The sequence below is a fragment of the Nyctereutes procyonoides genome, unplaced genomic scaffold (assembly GCF_905146905.1).
Source record: "Nyctereutes procyonoides isolate TBG_1078 unplaced genomic scaffold, NYPRO_anot_genome, whole genome shotgun sequence".
NCBI lineage: Eukaryota > Metazoa > Chordata > Mammalia > Carnivora > Canidae > Nyctereutes > Nyctereutes procyonoides.
The window spans coordinates 15,797,438-15,816,139 of NW_026575030.1; the positions used below are offsets into that span (position 1 = coordinate 15,797,438).

Sequence of the window (18,702 nt, forward strand, 5' to 3'; positions counted from 1 at the left end):
AATAATCCTCCCATTACCTCTATCTGTTTAAAAGTACCCTGGCTCCTCCAAGGAAAGAAACCCACCACTACAAATTAGAAGGGATGTGGCCACCGGTGATGGGGCGGCGGCGTTGGTTAATCCAGTAGGGGATGGCAGGGCCACTTTCTCGGCTCTCCCTTCTCCCTTTGGTCCCTGGGAGGAGAAAGAGAGGAGGAAGAGAGAGAGAGGGGTAAAAGAGAAAAGGGGAAGAGCAAGGAGGAGAGGGAAATAGGTGGAGACAGACACAAGGTAGGGAAGAGGAAGAGAGGCAGGCTCTCAGTTTGTTGATAGCTGTACCTTGTGGGTAACAGACTCTTCTTAGGGTCCCCAAATTCCAAAGATGGGTTCTTGATTTCTCTTTTTCCCTGTGGGCCACCACTTCCATGCAATGAGACTATAATAAAGATTCTCCTAATTCCTTTATTGCTCCCTTTCCTAGGATGTCCTGCTTCTCTCAAAGTCCTAGGGCTGCAAAATACTAATGAGGACTTTTCTTCATCTGATAAAATGAGGGCAAAAAATGTAACATGTGCCACAGAGAGCTGTGGGCTCAGCTGATTAAAAATTAAAAAGAGAAGTTCTTTGAAGTGCAACCTCCACAATACCCCTAGTTCTCTGGCTTGTGTCCTCCCTGTGACAGTGCACTGACTTGAACATCTCTGTCTCCGACCTTCCCTCTTTCCACACCACTCAGTCCTGCTCTCACTGACTCCGGCCAGCAGCCTATCACCTGCTCACTCCTGCTCCAGCCCTTCCCCTGTGACAGCAGAACACCTCAGTACGACAGGGGGCTACCTCTGCACTTTCAACTCCTGGGATTAACTCGGCTTCCAAACAGTCTCACATCTAAATACTGACAATTCTCATCTCTGCTTTCCAGAATATCAAGAACCTGATACATCACTGCATTGCTTTCTTCTTATCAAATCATGTGGAACAATATAACCAGCTAAAGAATTCAATACATGGCACAACTGGGGAGGGGGGATATTAAAAACACTATCAAAATCTCTAAATTCTTTAGCTTATCAAAAAATGTCAGTGGAAACAGTTCAGCTTTCCAGGATGCAAACAACATGCCCTTGTACTCAGTGAGCACAGGACCACTGCCATTCCCAAGGCGTGGACGGAGCTGGCCCGCTGCCGCGCAGGGCCTGCTACTAGGGTTGTTCCAGCAGTTCCACTGCCAGCTTCTGGTAGCGAGGAGCTTAGTTACTCAGGGCAGCATTTTTGACTAATTAAAGCAAGTCTATGAAAACAATGTTAAGACAAAGCCTTTACCTGAAATGACTGTCCTTCTATTTTTCCTATAGGGTTCAAATGACCACTCTACCAATTACTTACCAATAATCTATTTATTGTAAGATTTACCCAGAGGTGGTAGAATACAATCTCTTATTCAGCCGAGCAGATATTTACCTTTGTTCGGGCCAGGTCCTTGTCCAGGGTTAAGAGGGGGGATGCGACCTTGTGCTCCCTGCTGCCCTAGGCCTGGTATCAGGGGTGGGGGGCCTGCGTTCTGTCCTTCCTGAAAAGATGTTTTTAAAGCGGGGGTGTGAAATCATAGGCTTGTGCTTTATGAATAGCAATTTTATCATCACGTGACAAGATAAGAAACACTAGGTTGCCCCAAAGCCTCCAGCAGTAAATACACAGCTAGTGACATTATAGCAAAATTGTCCTTAAATTGAGGGAAGGAGAATACTTCTCTTACCATAATAAAAGGAAACACTTATATTTTAAACCTGATAGGTTTTATTTAAAGCTAGATCTTTACCTGTGATGCCAAGTAAGAACCTCAATGGAAAGTCAGAAATTGTAACATAACACTCTGCACAAAGGAGGAACTTCTGGCAAATGTAAAGATCTGGAAATCTGCCAGGCCAGGTAAACTCTGCTTTCACACTCAGGACTCTTTTCCAGCTACAGAAAACAACCACTGCTCTCAAGAGGCTAGAGCTGGGTTTGAAGAGGCAGAAGAATATGAAAGAAGTTCGTGAGGAGACGTTCACACTGGCTTTCTCCTATCACCTCCCTCTTCTTTACCTCATTTCCTCATCCTCAGCATCCTACTGCACATTCCCCATTGAGTCGCCTGGGATCCTTTAGTCCCTGCAGAGACAAAGCTGCTCCTCTGATCCTCTTGGTCTCCATGCTCTGGAACCCCAGAGCTCACCCCAGTTTGTCCCTAAGATTATGGTTTTTTTTAGCAGCCATGTTTCCACACTGTCCAGTGACCTTGGATCAGGTCTCCTGACAAACAAATTAACTTCTTTACATAAAGAAATGCATTTAGTGACTGGACCTACTATGGAAATAGTACAATTTCAAAACCATCAACAGCAAAATTGCTTGCGCATCCCAAACTAGCTACCTGTCCTACCTGCCTCGATAGGACGTCTAGCATTGTAGCTACACGTAACTATCATACTCAATACCAGTAATTTCTGTCCTCCTTTGTTTCCTATCCCTTTCACCCAAGGACTGCTCTTGTCAAAATCTTTCACGTTATTACTTTAACACCAGAAAGCAATTCCACTAAATTAAACCAACTGAAACAACTGGTTTAAATAACTGACCTCATGGGGATGCCTGGGTAGCTAAGTGGTTGAGCGTCTGCCTTCAGCTCAGGTTGTGAACCGGGGTCTGGGGATTGAGTCCCACATTGGGCTGCCTGTGAGAAGCCTGCTTCTCTCTCTATGTCTCTCATGAATAAATAAAATGTTTTAAAAAATAATAATTGGCCTCATCAAAGTGAAGAAAGATTTCAGCACATAAAAAAATATGAGCAAAGATTTTCATCAGGCAACTCTTGAGATCTAAAATGTCTATATCATACCTTCATACTCATTCTATAGGTCAACTAAATCTTTAGAACCATTATTCTTTTCACGTATAAAATATTTTATTACTTAATAAAAACTCTTACCGAATTGTCCCAGAAATCCAGGCCTACCCTCTTGAATCTGACAAGTTTTTAATTTCAGTCATAATGTGGTAGCTAAAGTTCATCACTGTTTTTGTCCTCCCAAATGAAAGCTGTTAATTCATTACCACAGGGTTAGGGAACTGATATTGTAAACACACACAAATGCTCTGTGTATTAATAAAATATACAATACTATACATTTTAGGGCAGTTTGGGGCAACAAACCTAGATTTATTGCACTCATCCTAAATTCTAAAAAGTGCCCAACAGATTCTGAGAATAAACTCAACTATTCTTCACTGCTGTGACACTCGTAAGTCCTGGATGATCTATGGAAGAGTAACAGAACCTACTTGTTCAGCTAGTTATTTTAATTCAGTAAAACCTATGATCATCTTCACCGGACAGATTCTTGCAGGTGTTTGAAAAAGCAAAACAGACTAGTTTTTTCATGTGCAGCATCTGTAACACATCCTCTCCAGATGGATCGAGTGCCCCTCAGTGAAGCAGTCAACATTAGCTCATTCACTTTTGGTCTACAACTGACTTCAGTGATACAAACCCAGGGGTTCAGGCCTAAGTAATACTGCCAGGACCATGAAACTGAGGAAAACAAAAACCACAGATCCAAAGAGTGGTAAATCCACACAAGCTCATGCAGTCCTTCCCCACAAAACCTGAGCCCTCCTCACACCACTTCTCAAGCACAAGCCCAGCAAAGGAGTACTACAATTTGGCTGACAAAAACAGAATCCTCAAAAAAGGGCCAAGACAATTTCTACAGAATGAACCCTCCTAGTAAATAAATATACATGTGAGTGGAAAACAACTTGAACAGAATTTTGCCCAAAGGGTCACCATTTGAGAATGCACAATTCTGGACTCAGAGGGCTCTAAAAGCATTCACTGAGATGAAAATGGTGAGATCAGAGTCTACTGCACGCTTGTGAGTTAAATACTCCATACTATCTTAAAGAGTAAAGCCAGCAGGCAGATCAGCCCATGAAACACCAGGCTACAAAATAAACAGCCCAGAAAGGGGGGACCTGACAAACTCACGGCCACCCCTGCTTTTTCCCCAAGGCCACCACTCTTTCAGAGTGCGGGGACAATTGGGAACAACATTCAACTGAGAGCTGATCTTTTCTGGAATAATTTCTATTAAAAAAAATCGTATTACAATATATTTCATGGTCTGATTTATTCTCATTTCCTTCAGCCATGATGCTATTCTCAAGCCAGCATCACTACTTGAGAGACACTGTGACTGCTTCCCACAGCATTTGGAAGTGCCACCTCTGTGCAGAGCATGTTTTCCCAATGTGTAATGCCTAGAAGTTAGAAATAAATAATACCTGATTGAAGGGGGCCCGGGGCCCATCACCTAGCAGAGCTGTTTTCTGCTGCTGGAATGGTATTGGCCCTTGAGATGGATGTGGCCCTCTTGCCGGGTTCTGCTGTCCCTGAGGTCCAGGGGGCCCTTGCATGCCACCCTGGGGTGGAGGCCCCAAAGAGCCCTGGGGCGGCCCCTGCTGACCTTGTGAGCCTGGAGGCCCTCGCAATTCCTGGGGGGGGCCCAGCATGGACCCTTGGGCTGGAGGCCCTTGCATGCCTCGCATCTCTTGAGGGCCTCGCATCTCCTGAGGGCCATGTCCCAGCAGTCCACTTGGTGGGTGTGGTCCTCTCATCTCTTGAGGCGGATGGCCCATCATCATCCCTTGGGGAGCAGGACCCTGATTTTCTCGGGGGCCTGGAGGACCCTGCATTCCTCTTGGATTCAATCCCATCAGAGGTCCCTGAGACACAGGACCTTGGATCCCTTGAGACCCTGGCCCACCTTGTATCCCATGAGGATGAGGAGGTCCTTGCATTCCTCTGGGACCAGGTGGTCCCTGCATACCTTGAGTACCAGGAGGCCCCTGAGGGCCCAAGTGACCCTGGGGACCAGGTGGGCCTTGAGGGCCTATGTGACCTTGTGGGCCAGGTGGACCCTGAGGACCCATATGACCTTGAGGACCAGAACTACCCTGTGGTCCAGGTGGTCCTTGAGGTCCCAAAGGGCCATGAGGTCCAGGATGCCTCTGCATTCCTTGGGGCCCATGCATGTCCTGAGGCCTTGGTAACCCCTGGGGTGGGCCCTGGGGCCCTTGTGGTCCCATGAATCCTTGTGGCCCCCCACCCCCCTGATGCAGTGGAGGACCTTGTGGTCCCATTTGTCCCTGGGGTCCAGGGGGTCTAAACTGTCCCTGTGGACCCGGAGGCCCCATCTGAGCCATGTTCATTGGCATCTGCTGAGATGGATGGGGCTGCTGAAAACCTTGAGGAATCTGAGACATTGGACCTTGTCCTGGAAAGGGCTGGGGTCCAAGGAGAGGGGTGCCAGATGAAGGAGGAGGCTGAATCTGCTCAGCCTGTTTCTGTGCAAGTCTTTCAATTTTAAGTTGCTAGAAAGAAAGGAAAAAAAGCACACTGATAAATACACCAGAGCCCTTGAAGTTGACAATACTGCTATCACTGACTTTGTTGAGGGAGCCTCAATACGAATATAAGGCATCGACCTCTCAACACTCCAGTTAACTAGAATCCATGTAACATTCAGATATTCTAAGAGCACACAAGCTTCCAGACTCACTCTAGACTCCCTCTTTTTAAATACTGGGAAACAGCAGCCAGGATTATTTATACTCATCTTATTATATTCAATAACTTACTTTATCATTCTTGGTAACTGTCAAAGGTTCAAAAAAAAAGGAAGAGCAAACCACCTGCTCTAGAGCAGACAGAAAAAGAAAAATTATTTTATTTGTGGATAAGACTATGTTGGCTTTACCTTTTCTATTAAAAAATGTATATTTAGGAGTGCCAGAGTGGCTCAGCTGGTTAAATGTCAGACTCCTGATTTCGACTCAGATAATGATCTCAGGATTGTGGGATCAAGTCCCACATTGAGCTCTGCACTCAGCGCGGAGTCTACTCAAGATTTTCTATCTTCCTCTCCTTCTGCCTTTCCCCCTGTACACACACTCTCTCTCTCAAATAAATAAATCTTCTTAAAAAATATATATTTAACTTACGTCTACTCACACTTGACTGATCTGGTTTTAAAAGTCTAAGAAACAGAATTCTTTCACACCTGACACTATGTCATTGTATGTCAATTATACTTCAAAATTAGAAAAACAGAAAAAAAGAGTAGTGTTCATCAGACCCACCTGAGAATCCCTTCCCTTCTCCCTAAGAGCATATCAATAACAAAATGTTAACACTACTTTCTTAGATCATCTTAAACCCCCCTAAAGAGTGTTACACACCTCCAGAAGCTGTGGGTTAGTATATTGTAATGTGGCCATTTCTTGCTCAATTTCTGCTTGTGTTTTCTTCTTCTCTTCCAATTTAATGTCCTCTTTTCTGTCATTCAGTACCTCATTTGGGGCAGGAATTGGAACTTTATTTTGCATCCAAGCCTTGGGAAAGAAGAGAATATTAAATTATACCCTAAGTGTGTATATTTTAATGAGAGAACAAGAAAAACATTGTCATGTCGCTGACCATTCCAACCTGCCGAATACAAGTTGGCTCACCTGGTGTACTGCCTTTATTTCTAATGCTCCTTCTTAGCAACAAGAATGGAGTCAGGCAAGCACAATATCAGGTAGAAACTACTAACTTGATAAAAACTGTAAGCCCTTACGTGTTATTAAGAATGAAAAGCCTGCCCGCCCCCTTCAAAAGGGCACATGCATTTAGTGTTGAGTAAACAAATAAAGCAGAAGACAGACAAAGTAGAGGAGAGTCAACATACTCTCTCTGCTCCATGCTTCTCTCTTCTCCTTCCTTTGATAGCTTGGACAATAAGAAGTAGGTGAGAATAAAAGAGCTACAAGAGTCATGACAAACTCAGAACTAGATGCAGAGCAGCAGATGGGAACTTTGTCTTAGAGTACTCCAAAGAAGTCTGTAGTACAGAAATACCTTCCACACATGAACTGATGCAAAACTCACTGGGCAGAACCTCCTAGTGCATAGACTAGGCTGCTGCTACTCACTCACCTGCTGGAACTGAGCAGGAATAGGTTTGGCATAAGGAACTTTCTTCTGAGGAACTTTTTTCTGATCCTTTTGCATCACCTCTTCCATTCCCCAGTCTAAACCTGGAATTGTCATTTCAATTTCATTTGACTCATCTTTTCCTGTAACCGCAAAAAGGATCAGTTAGCCAAGGAAATGAGAGCAAAGTGGCCATTTCATCAGTGAACACATTTTTGGAAGAATAGATTTTAAAGAATATGTAGTTTACATTTTATGCAATTTACATAAATCATTTTGGCATTTTCAAAATAATTTAGTATCATGAAGGTAAGAAATAAGTCTACAAAAATTTTATAAAAACAAAACATACTCTTACCCATCTGCTCTTGTTCCATAGCTAATTTTAGTTGTTCTGGTATTCCCATTCCTGGAATTACTGCCAGGCTATTAGGTTCAAGGTCATCTATAAAGAGGAATACATCTATTGTCAACAGAGATTTTATAAACATAGTGGCCCAATAAAATGAATACTTTATAAAAATGAAACCTACTATTGGTGATTTTATCAATCAGTAAACTATAAAAGTAAAGTTAGTTTTATATTATCTTTTCCACAACTAACAATTTAATAAGAGAATATCAGATTTCAAAGAAGAATAAATGTGTTAAGAGTCTCACCATATTCTACTCCATCTTCAGACATTCCAGGCAACAGATTGAGATTATATCGATCTCGCATTTTATCACCTGGTCGATTTCGGGTCCAGAATTTGCTATTGAAATAAAAGTGATTAGAGGGGTTAAGGGTAGAGGACAGTTTCAGTGTATTTCTGGGCACTTAAGAGTACCAAGCAATCCACTGGTAAACATAATAAAGTTTTACAAGTTTTTAAAGTTTCTTCTAAAAATTTAAAATGTCAAAAGATTTATTTTTAAAGATTTTATTTATTTATTCATGAGACACACAGAAAGGAAGAGATGCAGGCAGAGAGAGAAGAGGCTCCCTGCAGGGAGCCTCATGTGGGACTCGATCCCAGGACCCTGGGATCATGACCTGAGCCAAAGGCAGATGCTCAACCACCGAGCCACCGAAGTGCCCCTCAAAAGATTTTTTTTAGAAGAATTTGAATAACAAAGTCTTACTCAATACTCATCTTCTTCTTATTATTGCATACTTATTTATAAACCACTACAAAAATGTTCCTAAGAAGTTGGACCAGAAATTAATACATTTATCTATCAATAAAATAAATATAAATCTTCATTTTCTGCTGCTCCATGAACACAGTATTCCTTATTATTTTTTATATAAAGCTTACCTAGTATGGTCATTTGAACCTGAGCAGAGTATATGTCCAAGAGGATGCCAAGCCAGACTCCAGATCATTCCTTCATGGGCCATCTCCATCCCACCCACTTCTTTCTCTACCCTGTAATATCACCACAGAAAGAAGTCTTTTCACAAAACTTATTAAAAAAAAGATATTTTCTTTTACTGTAACACAAAGCTACCAAAGCCTATTTCTTTGAATCTGGTCAGTTCTACATGTTTCAGGTGTATTCATTTGTCATCAGCAACATATTCTTTTATTGGAGGAATATTTCAGAGGGAAAAATGCTTCAGAATGAATTCACCAATAAGAAACAAGGAAATGTGCTTTACTCTCCCTTAATGACTTCCACATCCAGAAATAGAGGTGCTAAATTTTCTATTCCAAGCTGGGTTTACAGAATTGAAAACTGCAGGAAGTCTCTGATATAGGACATTTGAATACTCAGGAAAAACACAAAATGTTATGTTTTACACTTTCGGGTACTCTCTTCATAAATTATATAACTTCTTTAAAAATAAGTATTACATACCCAACATGCCAGAATAGCAAAGAGCCATCGGACCCTCCACTGGCAAAAAGTCCTTCGTGAACAGGATGCCAGGCCACAGCTGTAAAACAAAAACGTGGGGAAAGGCAAAATTATTAGGATCTCAGCACACTACAAACAGTAGTCAGAATGAGAAGCATGCCCTAGCCACTGACCTGTGGCTTCTTTCTTATGACCTCGGAAGACTTGCAGCTCTTCTTTGAGGTTTCGGATATCGAAAAGTTTACAGAGGTGGTCACGTGATGCAGTGAGCAGCCAATTGCCGTTGAGATTTAATTTCACTTCCATGACGGTGTTTTTATGGGCATGACTAGAAACAGAGTACCAAGAAAATATTTGTCAGAATACAAAACAAGTATAAATTGATACAATGGCCATTTTTCTCCAAAAGCACATGGGTCAGGACAGCAAGAGGTCTGGACATTTATTTATGTCTCTGATTCATTTCTTCCTATTGTACTTTTAAACTGTGGTCTAGTGATGCTACTACATGCTTTATTACTTCTTAATGTCCATTATCTAAGTGTAGTTTTCATTAACCAATTAAAATAGCAGAGCTTCAACTGTATAGAAAAGCTTATCTGTGAAGCAGGCACTTGAACACATAAATCAATATTTGATAAAGCTCATTAAATTTTCAAAGTTCAGTGACGCTCCTCTCATTAAGACAAAGTATTTAAAAAGGGCACAGGACAGTTTGAGGGTTAATTTGAACTAAAAACACAACAAGCCAAGGCCTGCAAAATGCACATCTCCAAGGAGCACTAGTCACAAGCTGTTCTATTTGGTTGTAGCCTCGGAGTTATGCAACAAGACAGCCTTGCTCCAACCAGCTTACTCTGGATTTGGCTCACTTTCCACTCAGAAGGACCAGGATACAGGGGTGTGGTCAAAAACATGTTAATAACATACTCAGTTAAAAAAAAAAAAAAACATACTCAGTTAACTATGAATGTTGAAGGATAATAATAAAATAATATAAAATATAATAGAGATACTTTTAAAAAGACAAAACTTTATTATAAGTCTGCATCATAAGTAAGCACCTTAGATAAAAAATGAAAACAGATTCAAAACTGGAGAGAAAACTTCTCTACAAATAGATGTAGTGAGATGGAGAGAGCTGGGCTATATCTAGTAAGTAGCACATGCCTCAGCTCCACATAGTGACAAAATATAGCATGAGGAGAGACCACAACCTAGAACAGTGAGAACTACCTTCTCCTCATCTCCCTTCCTGCCCCCACCCCAAGGGATACACAAATTAAATTTAGATACATATGGCAGAACAAAAATCATATTTAATTAATAAGAAGACCCTAGGTACAAGTTCATCTGCAGTCTAACCTAGTTTTTCATGAATACATGGGAGGAGAGAAGGCTCAAACTTATAGAATACAGGCAGCCTTGTTCCCCTTTGTTTAGGAACCAAGATGGGGTTCCTATTACTTACAGTGTTGCAAGACTCTGCCCAGTCTTGGGATCCCAGAACTTGATTGGCTGTTGACTATCTTTACTTCCTGAAACAACTAACCCTTTTGTTGGATGCCAGTCTACACATTTCACATCTGCACCATGCCCTGTTGGAAACAAGTCAAAATAAAACCTAGTCAGTCATATATTTAAAGAAGTACTCCATTTTAATTTAAATCAGAGCAGACAAACTTACGAAATTTGAAAAGACTCTTGGATACAGCAACCTCTTTTGAGGCAAAGGTGCACAGGAAGCATTTCAGTTCTGCAACTAAGCTCATCTTCTTGCCTACTTCTGATAGGCCAGTCAAAGCTTTCTGGAAGCTGCACTATTCAAGCCCCATATTTAAAGCTTTTCATGCCTTTTTTTTTTTTTTTTGGATGATCTTAATTACTGGGCACATCAGAAAGGACAAATATCCACCATTTGTTTTGATGTGAATGCAACTGGAGGGTATTATGCTAAGTGAAATAAGTCAATCGGAGAAGGTCAATCATCATATGGTTTCACTCATATGGGGAATATAAGAAACTGGTGAAAGGCACTACCAGGGAAAGGAGGGGAACTGAGTGGGAAAAATTAGAGAGGGAGACACACCATGAGAGTTAGGAAAACAAAAAAAGGCTTTCAGAAGGGGAGGTGGGTAGGGGGTTGGGTTAACTGGATGCTGGGCACTTGAGGAGGGCACTTGATGGGACGAGCACTCGGTGTTATACTATATGTTGGCAAATTGAACTTCAATAAAAACAAATGAAAAAAAATTAGTGGGCATTATTCTTGTCATTCACGGTAGTTTCCCCACTTTACAGTAGTCCTTATAGATCAAAAGTCCTAAATTCAGTTTCACGTGCCAGTGCTTTCTAGATGTGATAGTAGGAAAAGTATTCATTCCATCTTTCGGACGGAATCCATTTACTGAAATGTAAAACAAGAAAACCAATCCCTGCTTCATTCACACACATGCCAGATGATATGATGGTAAGAGCTACTCTGTTGAGTGCTTACTATATGTTAGACCATGTACTGAACACTTAACACTTACAAATATCACTTCTTTAAATCCTCACAAAATCCTGAGGCATTATCATTATAGCCATGCTGTAAGTGAAAAAGAGAAACAGAAGGACTGCAAGGGTTAAATAAGATGTCCTAGTTTCCAAAGCTAGTCAACAAGAACAGGAGCAGGACTCTGAACCTGGTCTATAGGATTCCAGAAATAGTTCTCAAAATCACTGTGCTAGAGCATGAGGTCACTTCATAAAAGGAACACATTAAATGATACTAAAAATCACAAAAGTGAAAATCAGAACTTATGGAACTGAAAGAAGTAAGATCTTTGAAAAATCAGTGCTATCCAGAAAAGACCTCAGGAACATTTTATATAGCAAATAGACTACAAAGCATGTGAAGAGTGAGGTGATAAGTATTTGAAACAGGTCCCTCTCTAACCAGGACCAAATCAATCTTCTATGAAGTCTGAGGTGGGAAGGAGGAAGGATATGGAAGAATAGCAAGAGAGGGAAGAAGGGAAGAAGGAAGGGATGATCCTAGAAGCAATGGAAAGTGAATTTGCACCAATTCAGAAGGGGAGTGATTTGCATCTCAAATAGGCATGGACTTATCTAAAGATAAGACCCCATGTTGGGAAGTATGTAGGGAGATACCAACTGCCTGGACAACAGGTTGGAGGTGTTCCAAAGCATGAAAAACATGCATATCCTACAACCCAAGAACCTCCTGCCTCAGAATTTATCCTAATAATGGATGTCCAAAAAGATTTGTCTAAAGAATGTTTACTGATAGCTTATTTTTAAATGCCCTTGCAAAGGAAATATATTAAAAAATATATTTCAGTATGGCATATATGCTCAATGGAATATGATGCACCTGTTATAAATGATATTACAGTAATTTAATTATGTAATTTAAATGTTCATGATACAATCTAAAAAAAGAAAAACACCAGTGTGTGCAGCACTCTTGATTCTACAACACTGTAAAAGACAAGCAAATTAATACCATGAGTGGGTGTGTACACTTATCTAGAGAAAAATGCAAGAAGTCTAGACACCAAACTGTTAACAAAAACATTAAGCTAAGTAGAGGTAGTAGGGGGATTCTTCTTTCTGTGTTTTGTTTTTATTTTTTATTTTGATTGTTTTGTATTTATATTTTCTACAGTGAACACATATAATTTTGTAACTGGGATCTGAACATGAAAAGGGGAAAAGAGGTTTTGTTGCTGCTTTGATTTTATTAAGAAAAAGAATTGAGGATGAAAAATTGAATAGAAATACAATCAGTCTCCCAGCCCCTTGCTTCACTTAAGAATTTTTTTTCATTTTTTTTTATTTACTTAAGTAATCTAATACACCCAGTGTGGGGCTTGAGCTCACAACCCCAAGATCAAGAGTCATATCCTCTCCTGATGGAGCCAGCCAGGCACCCTAAGAATTTTTAATGTCATTAACAATTTGATCCTTAAAAGGGAATTTAAAACCATATGTGTGCATTTTAACCAAATTTGGAAAATATATGAGAAAACACTTAAAATGTGATGTACTGTGCAAAAACATTTCATACTCCTTAACATCCACCTCTACCCTCATCTCTTCTGGGATACTTTCATTACATAATGTATGTTTAGTCTAAACAGATACATACAAAAAAAAACAAAAACAAAAACCATCAATTCCACAAAAAAGGAACAACAAAATATATTTTAGCTGCTTTGATTTTCTTTTCTGACATTTTTTAAAATTTGAAGGTACCTGGGTAGCATAGTCAGTAAGCATCCAACTCTTGGTTTCAGGTCATGTCATGATCTTAGGGTCGTGAGATTGAGCCCTATGTCAGTCCCATGCTCAGCACAGAGTTTGCTTAAATTTCTCTATTCTTCTCCCTCTGCCCCTCCCCCTCACTTTCTAATAAATATTTTTATTTATTTATTTTTATTTATTTATTCATGAGAGACAAAGAGAGAGAGGCAGAGACACAGGCAGAGGGAGAAGCAGGCTCCCCAGGGGGAGCCCGGTGCAGGACTCAATCCCAGGACCCCAGGATCACGACCTGAGCCAAAGGCAGACATTCAACCACTGAGCCACCCAGATGCCCCATAAAATTTTTAAAAATAAAATAGAATCTATTTAAGCAGAATCCAAACAAATGAGGAATTTACCCAAATCCATACATATCACTAATATAAACCCAACTGATTGGTTCTGATTCTTGGGTATTATTTTATTGGTTACTGCCCTTAGTAACAAAAATACTACTACTAAAAAGCACACATACATCATATGTGTATAGTGCTATATTAAGTAAAGCATGTATACTAATACACTACATATGAAAATTACAAGGCACAGATAGGTTAAACAACTTGCCCATGATTACACAGCTGGTACACAGCTGAGCAGACATCTTGAATGCAGGGGGCTGGTCCCCAAGCCCTAACTCTTAATGCCTATTCTATCCTGCCTCATTAGATGTAGAAAGGTTAGTCTAAGAGTTACAGGAGGAAAAGACTCACTGAAAGATAGCAGACAGGGAACAGATGGGACGGCAACTATTCATGTCTTTATTTTATTTTTGAACCATAGGCATGTGTCATCTACTTTTTAAAAATTAAATACAAATAAAAGACTTATCTAAGAAAATATATACAAAAATAAGTGCACCACCCTAACATTTATGGCTTAAAAAGAGATACACGCATACACAAAGCACACACATGTATTTGCTCAAAAATCCATAAAATGTAACTGAAAAAAAAAAAAAAAACATGAGAATCTGACTATACTACCCCCAAGAGAGGGAATTGGGTAAGGAGACTTCACTGTATATTGTTTGGTAATTTTTAAATACTAAAACATGAATGAATGATCTTCTTTCATTCATGGGGGAAAAAATTCAACTAAAAATTTTTAATTTAATTTACTAAATAGGAGTTGACTGAAAACCTCTAAAAAGTGGGTATGAAATTATTACAAGTAGCACATATCATTTCTATAATTTTTTCAAATTAAAAGGAAGAAAAATAAATAGCTTAACCTGGCGTAGAAGCACACTTGCAACTGCTTCCTTCTTTGGTAAAAAAAATGTTACTGAATTCTCAACGAAGTGACAAAAACTATTTCAAATGATAAAATTGTACCCTCTCATGTCAATGTTGACACAGCTAGATCCAGAACAATGATACTAATAAAAATTTAACCTAAGAAAATAACCTAAAGAATTTTAACTTTTATATTTTAAAGATGGAATTTGAAACTTTGTTCAAAACAGTGAAAAAGTGTCAACAAATTTTAAAAGTGTGATAATTAAATGAACTGTGTCATGCCCCCCCAAAAAAGGACATACAACTATTAAAATGAGGATTCTAGGAACAAACGAAAATGCTCATAAAATAAAATGAATTTTAAAACAGCAAACAAGGTGCACCCAACTGGCTCAGTCATTGAGATATGCAACTCTCCATCTCGGGGTTCTGAGTTCAAGCCCCACACTGGATGTAGAGATAACTCAAAAATAAAATCTTAAAAATAAATAAATAAGTAATAAAAACAGCAAACAAAATGCACACATAAACTGTGTATATGCCATGGAGGTGATTATAAGAATGTTCATGTATACATACAAAAATGTAGATGGTAATAGGCAGCAAATAAAAAGTCTACTGAAATAGCAGAAATCAAGGTGAAGTTTTCACATTTTCTCTAATGTTATAGTTATAATCATAAATAACACAGGTTACATGTGTGTATGTGTGAATGTGTATAAACTTTCTAATGTTTTAAAAATGAGAAAAAAAAGCCCACTAGTGAATGCAAGTTATTTTGCTAGGTGATATTTTCTTCATCAAAGTAGCAAAAATTAAATTTGGTGACACGCAGTGATAATAAAAGAGGAACAGGCACTGTCATCCATAATGGGTTGGAAAGCAAATTGGTACAATTTCTTCAAAATATTATAGCCCTTAATTCAACTAGGAATTTACCCTACATCTGTAGCTGTAAAAGCACACCAAATTTTACAAAGATATTTATTGTACCTTGTTTGAATTACAAGACTGGCAACACCTAAAAACCAATGATAGTGTATTTAGGAAAATTAAGGTAAATCCATAATGAATATAATACAGCTGAGGAAGAGAGAACTTTTGGGGGGTGATGGAAATATTCTATATCTTCATATGGTGGTGGTTACAAAAATGAAGCAGAGAAATGGGTTTTGAAGGGACTGAAATGTTATAGATCTTCATTATAGTATATGTATTTGTCAAAATTCATAGAACTGTATACCTAAAAGGGTGAATATTACCATATGTAACTTATACCTCAATAGCCTTTTAAAAAAATACAAGCAGAAAAGCTAAGTGAAATTACTCCAATTTGTAAAAAAGAAAAGTTAAGATGGTGATCATTTTTTAGGGAGAAGAAATGCTATGAGAATAAGAAGGCATTTACTCACGCTGTCTGAAGTTGTCAACATGTTCTTTTATTACTTTATCTAATGGCAACTGCCTTTGGTGTCCTTCCACTCAATGACGGATACATACTAGTGCCTTTGCCAGTATAGAACCAGTGCTCATGGTCCTGGAAGATGGGACTTCAAAGTCTCAGTGAATGTACCTCTTCAGACGGCTCTCAGACTCAGTATGTCTGAATTAAGTTTCAAAGATATTATGGGTTTTGTGAGCTGAGTGCCATATACAAAAACTTAATTTTATATAAATTACTCTCTCACAGAAAAATGATGGGAATCTGAAACACATAATTTATCAATTTAACCATTAAACCAAAAGAATGTCTCTATACTAATTTTTATCATTTCAAAGGTCCAGAATATCAGGATAGAATCATTTGAAATTCTTTGTGATTCCCAAATGTGGACATTTCAAGAGTGTAGTTAGTGTTTGCAATACTGAAGCAATTAACACAAACTTAATGGAAGAGTCATTCGAGTGAATTTATGGCCCAGTAACCTAAATATTTTAGTACTAAAAACATCTTGCCAATGGAAGACCAAGTGTAAAGTGGCCCTTAATTAAAATGTTTCAGAATAAGGCCTGTAAGACAGTTTGAAGATAAAATTCTCAACATCAAACCCACTCCAGATACTACAAAGCCTAACTCAGGACAAGGTACAGCCTTGCAGGGAGTGACGGGAGTCTACAGGTAGACTGTGGTAAACACATACAGTCTTTGGTAGGATTACTGCTTTAAAAAGCCAGTGATACAGGTGTATGGTTACCAAGTAAAGACTCCAGGATCCCTGGGAAAGGTCATAGTCCCTATCCATACTTGATGGCAATTAGAAAGGGAGGATACGCTGGAAGAAAGATTTCAGTGTTGAAAGATGGAGGTGCAACTGCCAAATTCTAAAGTTAAGAGATTCCAGGTACAAATCATTACATAAAGATCAAGACTGTCATAATTGATCTATGTGTTGAATTCCCTTTAAATATTTGAAAATACTTAAGGATTTAACCTGCACTGTCCAATACGGTAACTAATCAGCCACATGTGGCTACTTATATTTGTCTTAATCAAAGTTAAAATTTAGGTTCCTCAGTCACACTAGTGATGATTCAAGTGCTCAATGGCCACATGTGACTAATGGCTAGTATGCTGGATAACACATATCTAGAGTAATTCCATCATCACAAAAAAGGCCTACTGGACAACACTGATTTAAATTAGAGTCATTTTAAAGAAAAGTTTCTACTTAAGTTCCCATGTTATTTTTATTCAGTTACATAATAAATAACCCAAAAAAAGGTATCTTCAATTGCTACAAGAGCTAGGCAAGACCTGCAAAGGTATCCAGCCCTGAAGCTGTCACATGAAACTGAGGCCTAAAAGGGCTAAGCCAGTGCCAGAGGTAGCCCAAATTTTCTTCCCATTGCTATCTTCCTTTCAGCTACTAAATTCAATATCCAAATGAAGTGGCAAAATACAGTTGACCCTTGAACAGGGGTTTGAACTGTGCAGGACTATTTAAATGCAAATATTTTTCAATATACAGTATTATAAATGTATTTTCTATTCCTTATGATTTTTTTAACATTTTTTCTCTGCTTTATTAAGAATATAGCATATAATACATACAGCATACAAAATATGTGGTAATCAACTATGTTATCAGAAAGGCTTTCTGGTCAACAGTAGGTTATCAGTAAAGATTTTAGGGAGTCAAAAGTTATACGTAGATCTTAGACTGCAGTGAAGGATCAACACCTCTAACCAGCTCCCTCAGTGTTGTATAAGGGTCAACTGTAGTTCCTTTCATTTCACTTCTCAATCAAACTGAGCAGGTTGTAGTAGACAAACTTCTGTATACCTTTCCATGTCTCAGAACTACATAAGAAAAGAATTTAGGGGTAAAATTTAAAAATAAGTAAGAATTATTTCTTTTACCTTTCTGAGAAGTGATCAGATTGACTCTGAAGACCAGGGTCTTATTAAGAATAAAGGAATGTAAAAAAAAAAAAAGGAATAAAGGAATGTGGGGGAAAAAAAGAATGTGGCGACCATGACCTAACTCCACCCAAAGATATTATAAATTAACCATACTGGGTTACTTTTTAAGCCTTGGAGGGAGTGAATTTTGCATCATTTCTTAGCTAGCTAACACTCTCTTTGGTCCTAGCTAAATGAATGGTCACAGAATTAGCATATTTTGGGAGACCGGTAGCACTACTTTGTAGACTGTGTCTGACACACCAAAGTGTTTAATTTACTAGTTATTCTGTATGTTGGTAAATTGAACACCAATAAAAAATAAATGTATTAAAAAAAAGAATTGCAAAATATAACCATTAACTGTACATTAGGATTTATACCAAATGGGAAGAAAACAATTTTACTTATTCCACTTGATCATTCTTTCACACATTCATTTATGTGCTCTTTCACTGGCTCATTAACTCAAAATAAGTGTACGTTAACAGCAACACTTATTGGACTTTTTTTTAAGATTTTATTTATTTATTCATGAGAGACACACACACACACACACAGAGAGAGAGAGAGAGAGAGAGAGAGAGAGAGAGAGAGAGAGGCAGAGACACAGGCAGAAGGAGAAGCAGGCTCCATGCAGGGAGCCCGATGCGGGACTCGATCCCGGGTCTCCAAGGTCAGGCCCTGGGCCGAAGGTGGCGCTAAACCGCTGAGCCACCCAGGCTGCCCGCACTTATTGAACTCTTATTATGGATGTCAATCTCTAAAATATGTGATCACCAAACAAAATGAGGACTGAACACTGGGGAATCATACAGTCCAGATACAATAACTTTCAGGAAAATTAGAATAAAAATGTTTTCAGAACAAAGACTAAATTAAGCTAACAAAACAACACAGGTTCT

At 38.9% G+C, this 18,702-nt stretch overlaps 1 protein-coding gene across 4 annotated transcripts in view; it reads right to left on the reverse strand.

The window, feature by feature from the left end:
- Positions 1-18,702, reverse strand: part of WDR33 (WD repeat domain 33) — a 111,239-nt gene that overhangs the window by 10,663 nt on the left and 81,874 nt on the right. For 3 of the 4 annotated variants that reach the window (XM_055316406.1, XM_055316407.1, XM_055316408.1), the window contains 10 exons: positions 10,314-10,440; positions 9,016-9,170; positions 8,843-8,921; positions 8,299-8,409; positions 7,658-7,752; positions 7,356-7,442; positions 7,001-7,140; positions 6,262-6,414; positions 4,306-5,394; positions 1,441-1,549 (listed from right to left, as the gene is read on the reverse strand). In XM_055316406.1, the coding sequence (XP_055172381.1) occupies positions 1,441-1,549; positions 4,306-5,394; positions 6,262-6,414; positions 7,001-7,140; positions 7,356-7,442; positions 7,658-7,752; positions 8,299-8,409; positions 8,843-8,921; positions 9,016-9,170; positions 10,314-10,440 (2,145 nt within the window). Of the gene's footprint in view, positions 1-65; positions 175-1,440; positions 1,550-4,305; positions 5,395-6,261; positions 6,415-7,000; positions 7,141-7,355; positions 7,443-7,657; positions 7,753-8,298; positions 8,410-8,842; positions 8,922-9,015; positions 9,171-10,313; positions 10,441-18,702 lie in introns of all 4 variants that reach the window. The other variant, XM_055316409.1, reaches the window with a different exon arrangement.